Genomic DNA, 13,730 nt, shown 5'->3' on the forward strand with positions numbered 1-13,730 from the left:
CGCACGCATGACAGGCGAGCGCGCTACCGCTTGAGCCACATCCCCAGCCCAGCACCTCATTTTTGCTGAGGCCTGAGGCTCGCTTTGAACTCACAGTCCTCCTGCCTCAGCCTCCAGAGCCGCTGGGATCACAGGCATGTGCCACCTTGCCTGGCTCCATTCCTTATACTCTTTCCTCTTAACCTTACATGTATGTATCTACAATATTTTCCTCTTTGAATTTTTCTTGGATATATATTTATTTTAATCTTGGTGCTCCATTCTGGTGTTGTGTAGCAATACCTTTTTATAGTACTAAAAAATAACCTTAATAAATCAACCCCTCTCTCTGGTGTACTGTATACAAATATTAATGAAAAACACTCCAAGTTTCTCTTATTCCCTGGACAGAGTTTATAGCAAATTGGGCACTTGTTCCATTAGGATTCAGTTCCAGCCCACAAGTCAGGAGTCATGGTTTTGGAGCCAGATCTGTTCCTAGTTCACTGTGTAAATTTGGGCATCTATCACTTCCATAAAATTAAGGAGCTAGAAAAATTACCTTGAAGGTTTTGTCTGTGTTCTAACAAATTCTAAGAATGGCAAGAAATATATGAAGAGAAAAAATGGAATCTTGAATTAACATAGAGGTTCCTCTTCACTTTGCCTGAAAGGCCTCAAGATCACACTTTCAGGGAAGGGAGAACCAGCATTTATCAAGTGTTCGTTATGAAGAAAGGCACCTAGCCAGAAACTTTACAGACACTATCTCATCTGTCTACTTCAAGTAGTGCCATCATTCTCATTGAGTGACCACACACTGAGACTCAGGAAGGGTAAACTGCTGGCCCCAGGTCATGCAGATTGTAAGTGATAGTGGATTTGATCCAGCCCAAGCCTGTTCCCTTATGTTACAATAGCAGCATGAGTTGACCAGAGTCCTTGTCCTTTAGGGAGCTCTGGGATCACTAGTAAAGAGCTTATTGCACACATGAGACCTCCAATCTGTGGAGTATTCACCAGTCACTGATGCCTTACATAAATCACCTTGCAAGGAACTTTTTGGTTGAACTAAACGAAATGACTGTCCCTGTAGGTCAAAACTGTTGAACACTGGCAATCTCTTATAGTTCCAACTAATATCATCCCCACTTTACAGATGAACAAATTAAGTTCAATGGAGTTAACCTGCCTGTTTCTCCCCATACATTCCAGAGGTATAGAATAGAACCCTTTAATACAGCATAGTTTAAAAAGAAAAAATATTGTTTAAAATCATACATGTAATTAGTGACAGAGCTAGGATTCCAACTCAGGTCTGGCTATCTACATGATTTCACATCTTAGTTTCAGTGAACAGCTTTATTCAAATCTCCATTTTCAACAGAAGAGTCAAACTCTCACTCCAAACACAGTTAAAAGATAATAACCTTCTGCATCAGAGGAATAGCCCTGCAGCCAGGCTCTGCCCATTCACTCTAGCCTGGGTCTGGCTCTCACAGGTGTTCTGTCTGCCAGGAAGGGGAGCCCAGCAGGGATGGAGCTCTCTACCTTCATCTACAATGAGAGCATCTGGCGTTGACACAAATTCACTGAGCTCAGTAAAAAATTTAATTTATATCCTAATTATCTCTCAGAAATATTGAACTTTCAAGACACTTAAAATAGGAAGACTGTTATATATGTAATTAAAAAAAGAAAAAAAGAATTCCCCAAATGGAAAATTCTAGGAATTAAATATCTGAAATAAAATGCTCTTACCTTGCTACCCAGATTTTCTTCTTTAGGGAAACGAAAGAATGGAAAGATTTTGGTGTAAACAAATATTTTCAGTTACGTGTAATTCCCATTCATGGAAGAATTTCTCTGACCTTATAGTTTCTAACTCTCTAGGAACTTTAAATCTGCAGACTTTCTTATACTATTTCAAATCCTGTCAGGTTATTTAATTTTCATCTTTTAAAGAATTGTGCTGATCTGCACAGAAAAACACACACCCCCAACCTAAACTATTCATTCAGTAATTGTTGAAATCCAGTACAACTTAAAATAAAGTCCATCTGATACTGCTAATGATACCTATCTAAAAACTTACTGCTGAGAAACGTTCAGGGGCTCCATAAGTATTCTCATCTTTTTCCCACCCATCTCTGGGCCCCAGTATAGCCATTCTGTCTAATACCCACAGATTGAATGAAATGCTACCTGTTCTTCAAAAGCTGTTCAAGTCCCACCTCCATAACTATTCATTTGTTCATGATCAGCTCTTCTAGTATAATGTTAGCATCTATGTTATGGTGCCTGTGGAAGCTCAGCTGTTAATAGTTATGTAAGGGTCCATCTGCCTCATTATACTGTGAACCTCAGGAATCCCCAGCCTGTTATGCTCTGTGGTTCACAAAAGGGGCCCACTGCACGGGTTTGGGCTATGGTTTGAATGTGTCTTCCAAAAGTTCATATGTTTAAAACGTAATTACCAAACTCATGCTAATGGTATTTGGAGATGCAGCCTTTGGCAGGTAGTTAGAATTAGAGGAAGTCATGAGAGAGGTAACCTCCGATGGCATCAATGGTTTTGTTTGAAAAGGAAGAAAGACCCAAACTGGTACAGCTGCTCATTCTTGCCATAAGATGCCCTCTTCCATGTTAAGACGCAGCAAGAAGGCCCTCACTAGAGGCTGGCATCACACTCTTGGACTCCCCAGTTTCCAGAACTGTGAGGGGAAAAAAATCTTTGTCTTTATAAATGACCCAGTCTATGTATTTAGTCATAGCAACAGAAAATGGAGTAAGACAGATATGCATTCTTATTATTCTTCTGTGTTAATAAAGGGAATACATATGAATACATACACTGCAGAAAATACCACAGTGGAACAGAAGGAGAAGAGCAAGGTGCTGTTCTGAGGGTCCTCTGAAGATCCCTGTAGGAACTCGGCCCAGCTTCTTCTAGATGGAGTTTACTCATGGACCTGGCATGTTCTAGAGGATCTCTGCCCTCTGCTCTTGGGCATAGCAGATGCTACTAGGGAGAGCTTTTTGCTCTCCCTAGGGTGAGGAGTCCATCACTGAAGAAAGGGAAGCCAATGGGATAGTCTGGTTCTTGGCTACAGAGAGGAAGCTGGAGGGAGAGGGGAAAACCTAGAGCAACCAACTTCCTTCAGCAGGAGAAGTGGAGGCCAGAGGCAGAAAAAAGGAAATCATGGCCTTTAGTTACCACACATTTTACTTCCTATCTTCTCTATCTCCACTCTAGCAAACAACCTGGGTGGTATAATTTAAAGGAGAGCTCTCTGAAATTTTTTTCCCTCAGAGACTAAAATGAGACTGGCAGGACTCTGAAGCAGGAGGCCAGGAACTCTGATCTCAGGGAGTAGCTTGATCCCTTTGCTTTCCAAGGATTGGAGTTTTTATTTAGGGAATGGAGTTTTTATTTAGAAAGGGGGATCTGGAGGAGCCTAAGGTAATTTCAAGGCACAAAGCACTTCAGTGGAAGGGCAGGCCCGGGTCTGGTGCCACACTGCACAGGAAGGGTGCAAACAAGAGGAACAGGGAGGTGTATTGGATTGGGGGTCCCCACAGTGGCCATGGAGGACACCAGCAGCTCTAGTATAGTGATGAGGGCTTGGAGCCAGGCAGACCTGGCTGTCCCCTTTAGGAATCGTGTGCCTTTCACATTCTCAGATTTCTCATTTGAGTGATGATACAGGTCTCTTGGAAAGGTCAGAGACAACATACGTGAAGGCCTATGCAGTAGAGGGTGGGTAGATATTTATCATTAACCCACATTTCTTCAACCTGATTCCCTGATCCCAACACTATGAGAAAGTTGTTCCACATCTTCCCTAAGTCAGGGGTCATGGTCCTTTCACTCAAGGATCCCTGCTTGTGACAGTCAGATGAATTAGAGAAGGATGGATCCTGGATGTGGCCATTTGCATCTGCTCCCCCAAACCCTGGGAACAGCCTTTTTCCTGGATTGCTTTACCATGCACATGTCCCAGGGCCTAGGATTCTGCTTGGCAACAGAAGACATGCTTGTGGGTACTCTGGGAAGTGGACCAAGAAAGGACTCTGCCACATGCCCTGGACTCACCTTGTCAAACCCTTTGAGTCCTCCATGCAGACTGTTGGGCCCATTGTTAATGGCCAGGTGATACTCCTTCCCATCCAATGTGAATGTTCCTTTGGCAATTCGGTTGGCCACCCTTCCAACCACTGCTCCAAAGTAGGGCTGCTTTTGGAGGTACCCTGAAAGGACAAGGATGACAGTGTTTTTTAAAACTTCAAACAGAAGAGGTGTCTTACACTGCTGCCTGTCACTTTCTTCTTGAGGAAGCCACAACTACCTTCAAGTTGGCCATATCAAAGTCTTCATGAAAGCACAGAAAAATGGTATTTTTTTCACACCTGACATTTTCCTGTTCCAGAAGTAATAAATATTCATTACAAAAAGTTTTAAAGAATTTTATAACACACAAAGAAGAAATTTAAATCCTCCTTAATCTTATCACTCGAGAGAACCACTGTTAATATTCTTATATATATCCTTCTGTCTTTCAGTGTAAAAAGTGCATTTGCTTCTTTTTATAAACTGGGATCTTAGTGGGAATGTTGCTTTATAATCTGCTATTTTCTGAGCCAATCAATTTTCGTAACTAAAAATTGGACTTTTGTGTTGTCTTGAGAGAAAACTATCTAATTCTTCTTTCTCTTTTCATGTTTTTGTAAAATCATATAATTAGAACATGTAAATATCTTTAATGAGAGTTAAATAATACCCAAGGACATAGAGTAGGATTGCCAGAGGAAATACAGGATGCCTAGTTAAATCTGAATTTCAAATAAAAAATGAATAATTATTTAACAGTATTTAAGTAAGTTCATAGTACTATTATAGATGAGACAGTATAAGTTGTTTACCTGAAATTTAAATCAGACTTTTATATTTTCATTTGCTAAATCTGGCAAACTTAATAGTGTAAAACATTTTAAAAGCCTTTCTTCACTTCTCTTCCTTCCTAATGTCAATCACTGTTAACCGTTGGGAATGTACAATTTTTTCAAAAATTGAATTAACTACATATAAGCATCATGCAAGAAGACAAACACATGTATATTCTATACAGTTATAATTGAGTTATACACATTGTTCTGTAACTTTTCATTTATCAAATATCTTAAGGTTTCTCCCTGTTACTACCTATCTACCACATTCCTTTGATTGCTACAGGGCATATTGATGAAAATCAAATGTTGTTGGGCTTTTTTATTTTTTGGTGGTGGTGGTGGTGGGGGTTATAAAAAGCAAAGCTCCATTGTTGTAGTTACAACTTTGAACAAGGGCATATTCCAGTAAAAGTACTTAAAGTACTCTTCTTAAAGTTTTTCTCTTCTTAAAGTTTACTCTTCTTAAAGTTTTTTTAAGTTCTTCTGTGGTTTTCCATGGAACAGATTAAGATTTGGAGACAGTTTGTTTTTGCATTTTCACCAAAATTCCTTTCTGTTCTATTTCTCACTCAAATGCACTCTGGATTCCATTCTCCTTTCCTGGGGTACTCTGTATCCTCCATGTCTAGTTAGGATTAGCAAAGAATGCAATTCAAACATATGACCTATTTTTCAGACCCTGAATCAGCCAGTGGCTGGTCACTGTTCCCATTAGGCAACTGGTTGGGCACAAGTTAATCATTCTCTTCCAGGTCCTGGTTCCTTCCTCATTAATCCATGGTGCCTCAGAATCTTGTAAATGAACTATTATAACAGCGGACACTTAGTACTTTCTAAGTCCCAGACACTTTCTCAGGGCTCTACATTTAATTCATTTCATCCTCAGAACATTTCTCTTAAGTAGATACTATTATTGCCCCAGTTTACTGATGTGGAAACTGAGGACAGAAAAGTTTAGTAACTTGCTCTAAAACACTAGTTAGCAGAGGAATCAAGACTTGAATCCAAGTAGTTTGGCTCCTAATACATACTTTTAAGCATTGCCTACCAGTGTCCCTTCCCCCTAACAAAGTACCAAAGTATATAAATGCTCAATTCCTCATATAAGATGGGGTAGCATTTGCATAAAACCTATGCACATCCTCTTTCTTTCTTCTTTCCTCAGTACTGGGGATTCAGTTATATCCTCAACCCCTTTATTATTTTTATTTTGAGACAAGGTCTCGCTAATTTCCAGAGGCTGGCCTAGAACTTGCAATTCTCCTGCCTCAGCCTCCTGAATATCTTGGATTACAGGTGTGTGCTACTGCACCCAGCTCCTTCCACATACTTTAAATCATCTCTAGATTATATATAATCCCTAATACAATGCAAATGCCATATAAATAGTTTTTGTACTTTATTATTATTTAGGGAATGACAAGAAAAAAAGTCTAAACACATTTAGTACTATTGCAGTTTTCCCCAAAATATTTTTGATCTGTGGTTGGTTGAATTCACTGATGCAAATCCATAGATACAGAGGGCCAACTGTATTTAGCAAGCACCAGGCATCCTGGTTGGCCCATCTAACCACCGTCTCTAGGCACTGGTGGGGTTCATTGCTCCGTCAGTTCCCACTTTCTCCCCACCTTCTACTTTCTGAAGCTGTAGTTTTCAAACCCCTTAACAGTGGTTAAACAAAAGGAGTCCCAAAAGGCAAACAACCTCTTCTTGGTTTTGTTTCATCTTCTCTTTAGACAGAAAAGGGGATAATCCCTCTCCTGCCTACCATCAGGGGTCATGGCTGATACCTCTATAACAAAAGACAGGTTGACAAGAGAAAAGCATATTTGATTATAGTTTCACGTGACACAGGAACCTTCAGATTGAAGACTCAGAGACCCAGGGTGAACTAACCATTTTTATTCTTAGGAGAGATGAAGCATGGACAGCCATTTAGAAATAGAACTGGACAAAAAGGGTATTTTCTGAAAATCATGGCAGACCCTGCAAGGCCTGTCTGCCCAGATTCTTCTTGGCCTGTCTGAACAGCAATCCTTCCTCCCAGCTACGAACCAAGACCCTTTCTAGAACAGGGGTCCTAGGACCTACAATTGAACAAGAGGTCAGAGAATTTTTTTTTTTTATGGCTGACTCTTAGAGAGAAAGTGTGGTGTGTGTGGGGGGGTTAGAGTAATATTTCTAGCTTTTATCTTGACTTTGGGGAAAAGGGGGTTCTAGTTTTTATGACCTGCCTTGGAGAAGAGCAATCCTAGCTTCTATGGCTTGCCTCAAGAGAAGGCCAGAGGGAAACTTTGCTTTGAGGTTGCTTCTGCAGACATCAATTTGGGATGTCTGAGCCCAATAAAGTTTAAAAATGTAAAGAAAAGCAGATTGTCTAAACAAACAAACAAACAAACATACAACAACTGGCTGTGGCCATTTTTAGTCCGATCTCAATTTTTTCCACAAGTGTACCCAGAGCCCCCATCCTCCACCAGAGGTATACTAGGCCTTGGAGACAATCTGACAGTAAAGCTCCTGCCACACTGGGTGTCAAGAATTCCCTCAGAAGCCACGACTCCTGGCAACAGTTCATCAGCCTGTGGAGATGAGAAGTACCTGCCAGTTCCTTGGTTTAGACTAATAGTTTTAAAGAATTAATCCATTAGGGCACTAAGGTTGTTGCTCAGCAGTAGAGTGCTCATCTATGCAGGTAGGGGGCCCTAGGTTCTATCCTCAGCACCACATAAAAATAAAGTAAAGGTATTGTGTCCAACTACAACGAAAAAATAAATACTAAAAAAAAAAAAAAAAGAATTGATCCATGAGGATGGAGAAACCACTTATCCAAGCTGTCTCTGAAAAAACCTTAACAGAACAAATAGATTTCATACTATTTTCAAATGTAATTAAGCATTTGTATCAAATCAGTCTTATGGAAAAATGAAAATCCCCAAATTCTGAATAAGGAATGACTAAATAAGGAATAATAATAATAAGGAATGCAGAAAATTCTGTTTTATGTGAAAAGTTCAAAGTTCCTAGGTCAAGCCATGAATACTGATTTAATCAAATCAGCTGCTGAGGTGGGAGAAAGAGGATTGGGAAAGTCTGCTCCTTTTCCTGGGCAAGGCACTGGCCAGAATAAATCAATAAATGCTTAAGCATGGTATATGGCCCTTTCCACTCCTCTAACCTCCCAAGATCCCCAACTATGACACCCGCCTCAAAAAGCCCCAACCTTCACCAGAGTGCTCTAAAGTCTGAAATAAATTATTCACTACCCTCCCTCAAAACAACCCAGCAAGATGGTGCAAAACCTATAATCCCAGCTGCTCAGAAGGCTGAGTCAGGAGTATTGCAAATTCAAGGCCAGTCTGGGCAACATAGTAAAACCTATCTCAAAAAAAAGTACATCTATATCCATATCTATATACGCATATATATAACATATAAATATATACATGCATTTAATTATATATGCATACATTATAATAAGTAATATGCAATATATTACATATTATACATCATTACTATAAATATTATTTATTTATAATATTATAAATATTAGTATGACAATTATACAATAACAACATTATAATATTATATGTATAATAACATAATATTGTATAGTATATAATTTAATTATTATATATACATATATTAAATATATATGCACATATGCATATGTATTTAATTAGTTTTTTAAAACTCCAAACAACATTTATTACTTGAATGACTGTCTTTTGGTCAGATGAGGAAAATAACCGAAGTTTAATTGACAAGCATTCTAATTATCCCAAACATGTTATATATTTTTAAAAGGCTGTTGGTTGCCCAAGCTGAAGTTCCACATAATTTTTTGCAGATTTAACAAAGTGAAATAGAAAGTTCTAGTCGTATGATGGAAGGTATTTGGGGGCAAAGGAAAGAAAGCAGACACATCTCCGGTCAGACACATATCATAGATCATAGTGCACTGAATCATCATAATCCATTTGTTTCAGGGGAGGCACTGCTCTGAAGAGGTTAAAAAAAAAAACTTGCCCAAGATGTTACACAACATTAAAAGACAAAGTGGGGAGTCCTCAATGCTCCCATAAAGGTACTCTTAGGCATTTGAAATATTACACTGCAGTCTCTAACCTGATTGCTTTTATCCCCACCTCCTCTGCTTAACCCAGGTTTCTAAAAGCATTTTTGTTTGTTTATTTATTTATGAAGTTCTGGGGATCCAGCCCATGACCTCACATGTGCTGGGCAAGTGCCATAATGACTCATGGCAGCAGTAGATGGCTGTTTGGTAGTAACTGGGGGGAAATGAAAGAAAGGACTCTCATGGATTTTATGGGTAAGTTGTTTATGCATGTGGCTTACAAGCAAACATTCTCATAACAGGCTTGAAAGGAGTCATAAGGACTGTAGGTGGGACACAGATAAAAAAGATTTTTAAAGAAAAGAAATGGTAGCAAAACTCACAGAAGGTTTTTTTTCTAGGTCATACCTAAAAGATCGGATAATTTACTCTTTAGAATCCTTCAGAAGAAAGATCTCATTTTCCCAGAGAGAAATCGAGCCATTCTGACCTCTGGTTATGGCTGTCATCCAAGCATTTATATAATCTATCTGGGAAACTGGAGAGTGTTCACATCCAACCTGGCAGTTACAAAAGGACTATGTCTCATCAAATTACTCATGCTTAGCTCTCCCTTGTAGCTCAAAACACTTTTGGAACATGATAATGTCAAGACAATACCTTGCTCTGTCAAATCTTATTACTTTAAATTATTTACCTGTATGTTTATATGTACTCACATAATCAGACATTTTAAAAGAATATAAAGAAGGTCCTTTCCTACACCTTAACTATCCAAGGTCCTTTCTTAAGGACAACCACTGTGGCTAGTTTTCTTTTAGGGATGCTCTACCACTAAACTAAATTGAAACCCCTTTTTACTTTTTACTTTGAGACAGGGTCTCACTAAATTCCCTAGGCTGTCCATGAACTTGAGATCCTCTTGCCTTAGCCTCCCGTGTAGCTGGGATTACAAGAATGCATCACTACGTTGAGGTTAGTAGTTTCCTAATATGGCTTTTAGTAAATTAGAATTAACCAAAATAGTAGCAGAGAGCCATTTCCTACTTTCTGATTGAGGCAATATGCTTCCTATTATGACATATGTGAAGTCTTATCTTTAGCAATACTAAAAGACAAGGCCTTATAAAAGAAACTTGGGTCCACTATGGTAACCTTAAAGATGGCTGAACATATCAGAAAGTGTAATTTAATATACTGAGGGTGTTTTCCCCTTATATTGTCTTTTGAAAATAGTTTTCTTTCCTTTTAAAATAATTAAATTATCTGAATTGTAGCACAGGAATGAAAATGTCCATCTTGGACCAGCACCAAGAAGAATATTTGAAATGCTTTGATTTAAATTGGCGTTCTGTGAAGCTGTGGTGCCTTCTGCTGAGAAAATGCCACTGAACATTCTCAACATATGTTGGTACTAGGGAGGGCAATAAAATACCAGCTAGATCACTATAATCTAGGGGAGCTAACGTGTTTTCTTCCTTTTAAGAACATTTGAGAACATTTGGGAAGGATTCTTTCACCGAGACTCCCACAAGGTTTACAGTCTCACACAGGATTATGTGAATGTCTTTGCACTTCCACACCTATCAAGAAACTGGTGCTTCCTGGGTGTCATGTCATCCGGAAGCTTGTCATCACAGCTCACATTCCATATGAATTCCAAAGATCTTTGTGCTTTTACATTCATGTGACTCTTAGAACTAAAAATTTCAGGAAATAAGAGAGGTGTGCATATGTCTGCAGGGGGTGGACAGTACCTTTCTGAATGGTGATAAGGGATGGTGCCCACAATTTTATATCCCCAATTTTTTTCCGTGGATCAGGAATTCCAGGTTAAATATCCAATTCTCCTTTGACTCCCCTGAACAATTTTGCATGAGTCAAGTAAACTCTTTGAGTTGCGTGTGGTGGGCAAACTGTGATCCCAGCTACCTGGGAGGCTGAGACATGAGGATTTGGAGTTTGAAGCTGGCTTGGACAATTTAAGGAGATCCTATCTCAAAATTAAAATAAAAAGGGTCAGAGATATAGCTCAGTGGTATAGCTCTTGCCTAGAATGTGTGAGGCCTAGTACTGAAACAAACAAACAAAAAATAGATGCAATCTTTTGTGGTTCTATCTGCAGTCTATAGCAGAGACAAGTGACTCGGCAAAGTGATTATAGAGAATCCTCTTTGGTCACTTGCCTGCCCTCTCGCCTTCTAATTCTGAAGATGTGTGGAAGGGAAGTGACGCTGATCTTTCTCACATCCCCGTACCTTCCTACAGTCAGCCTCCTGTACCAGCCTCCTCACTTAAGTTGCTGCTAAAGAAGCATTTTTGTTTGTTTATTTGAGGTTCTGGGGATCTAACCCAGGGCCTCACATGTGCTGGGCTAGTGCCATAATGACTCATGGCAGCAATAGATGGCTGTTTGGTAGTAACTGGGGGGAAATGAAAGAAAGGAATCTCATGGATTTTATGGGTAAGTTGTTTATCTATGTGGCTTACCAGCAAATATTCTCATAACAGGCTTTGAAAGAAGCCATAAGAACTGTAGGTGGGACACAAGTAAAAAAGATTTTTAAAGATAAGAATGGTATGCAAAACTCACAAAAGGCATTACTGGTTTTTTCCTAGGTCATACCTAAAAGATCATATAAAGAAAACTGGGGGGCTCCAGGGCTGGTGAAGACAAGCAGAGGTGATCAATAGAACCTTCAGCAATATTCTTACAATAAATTTTGTTAAGGAAACTGAGAGTAAAGTTTTATGCTAAGTGGAAAACAAAACTCTCAGGAGTTTTCCTGTTGACCCCAAACCATGAGCCAAGTTAAACATCTAAATAACCCAAGGGATAGAGAGATACATCAAAAGGGAAACCTCAAACCTCTTCTCATGCAGAATTTGTCCACACCCAACAGCCAGCAGAGCTTATTAATTCTCAGTTTCCCTTCGCCAATTTTATTTCAGACCTCATTTTCTGTTTGGTTACACTGCAGTGCCAAGAGATAGAAGCATGTACCCATTCTCTTGCTACAATCCAACTGCAGTTGTAATTATACATTTATGGAGTTATTTGGGTTAAAAACCATCTCCTTAGCTAAACGGCAAGCTCTGTGAAGGGGGTGGGCGTGGGGGCTTGTCTGTGTTGTCGAATGTGTTACCAGAGTTTTAAAATGCATGAATTAACACATGATCCTAATTGCCCATAGACCCCAAGGGGAGAAAGTCCATCTAGTTAGAGGTGGTCTTCTCCCTTTCCGTCAGTACATGCTTATTGAGCGGCAAGCAGGGTGGGCTGGGCTGGGCATCATAACCAAAACAGCCAAGCTCTCTGCTGAGCCTGCACTCAGCTTAAGTCATGGAGCATTTCTGGGACAATCCGTCTTCAAAGAGAATCTGATGAAGAGTAACTAGTAGACGCAAGTCTTTGCTTTTCCTTCTTCTGAAAAGAGCAGAACCGGAAGAAGAAGGAGCACGCCCCCGTTGCCAGCAGTTCAAAGTTTGCTCCAGGATTGCTGGAGTTTGGTCTTACTTTTTGCGTTAACTGAGGCAAAGCCTGAATGGATAACCAGCAGACAAGAAACCAAGTCCTTTAGCTACTCGACTTGGAATCATTCTGGGTTTTCATTTTTCCCCCCAAGCTCCGGATCGCCACACTGCCCTGTTAGCCAACCCACGCACTCCCCAGTTAGATCGTCCCAAGATCACTCAGGGACTTTGACCTCAGTCCCTTGCTCACAGGCGGCCGAACGTTCGGGGTGCGTGAAGGGTGGTCCTGATCATCCCCTCGGCCCGGGATTGGTGGAACCCACCTTCCAACTCGCCAAAGCCAAGAACCACGTCGGAGGCTTTCCCCTGCCTGTCTTTGACCTCCAGAGCGGTGATGGTGCAGCCCCAGGAAATGATGTCCACTTTCAACAGGTCTGATTGTAGCTGGAACTTCTCCACTGTCCCTCCTCCGGAGGGCAGCTCTCCAAACATTGTTCTGGTCACCGAAACCATGGGGAAAGTTCGGGGCGTGCAGCTACTCTGTGCTCTTAGAACTCCAGCAGCCGAGTTGAGGCGCTTACTGCAGGAGGGGCGGGACTCCGCTCCGCTTCCCTGCCTGGATTTAGCCAGTGACCACTCCTGCCACAAATATCCTCTGGGGCTTTTCCATATCCTTCCTTTGCCTGAGGTGACAGAAAGGCAAGCCAAGCGTTTGCTGACCCTGGCTGCACTGCATGTTGGGAATGGTAGTCTTTGGGAGGTGAAATTGCATTTTGGAGCCTGTAGTCTTTCAAAACCCAAATCTTGAGTTCTCTGTGTCCCATCCCCTTCTCCTGCACACTTTTTCAGCGTGCAATGATCTGGTCATTATTGTTGATGGCTGATTGTCAGACAAAGTACTGGAAAATGCAGAGAGCAGACTTAGGGACAAAGAGGCAGATCTTGGAGAAAATTCTAGTTAACACTTTGATGCAGAACAAAGAGTACAGAGGTAATTTAGAGAGGGGGTAGGTCATTGCAGGCTTCTTAGCACACTGATTGAAGATGTGCTCTTTTTGTAACACAGGATGAAGCCCTAGACATGGTCCTGATGGAGTCACTCCTGAGGAACCTCCTCAGACTGCTGGCAGGCATTAGCAACCTAGACAGGGTCTGGTAGAGGGGTTAGGCCCTTCTTTGGAGGTGATCAGAGATAGCTTCAGACTTTCTTTTCTTCAAGGAGGAGCCATGGGTAGATACCCATTTT

General features: G+C 40.6%; 1 protein-coding gene across 1 annotated transcript in view; it reads right to left on the reverse strand.

Moving 5' to 3' along the window:
- The window catches only part of LOC107137018 (galactose mutarotase-like), a 46,936-nt gene extending 33,776 nt beyond the window's left edge, over positions 1-13,160 (reverse strand). The window contains exons 1-2 of the mRNA XM_048804946.1: positions 12,808-13,160; positions 3,886-4,230 (exon numbers count right to left, since the gene is read on the reverse strand). Coding sequence (XP_048660903.1) covers positions 3,886-4,230; positions 12,808-12,997 — 535 coding nt within the window. The 5' untranslated portion in view covers positions 12,998-13,160. The remainder of the gene's footprint in view (positions 1-3,885; positions 4,231-12,807) is intronic.
- Between the last annotated feature and the right edge of the window lie 570 nt (positions 13,161-13,730).

The sequence above is a fragment of the Marmota marmota genome, unplaced genomic scaffold, assembly GCF_001458135.2.
Source record: "Marmota marmota marmota unplaced genomic scaffold, marMar, whole genome shotgun sequence".
NCBI lineage: Eukaryota > Metazoa > Chordata > Mammalia > Rodentia > Sciuridae > Marmota > Marmota marmota.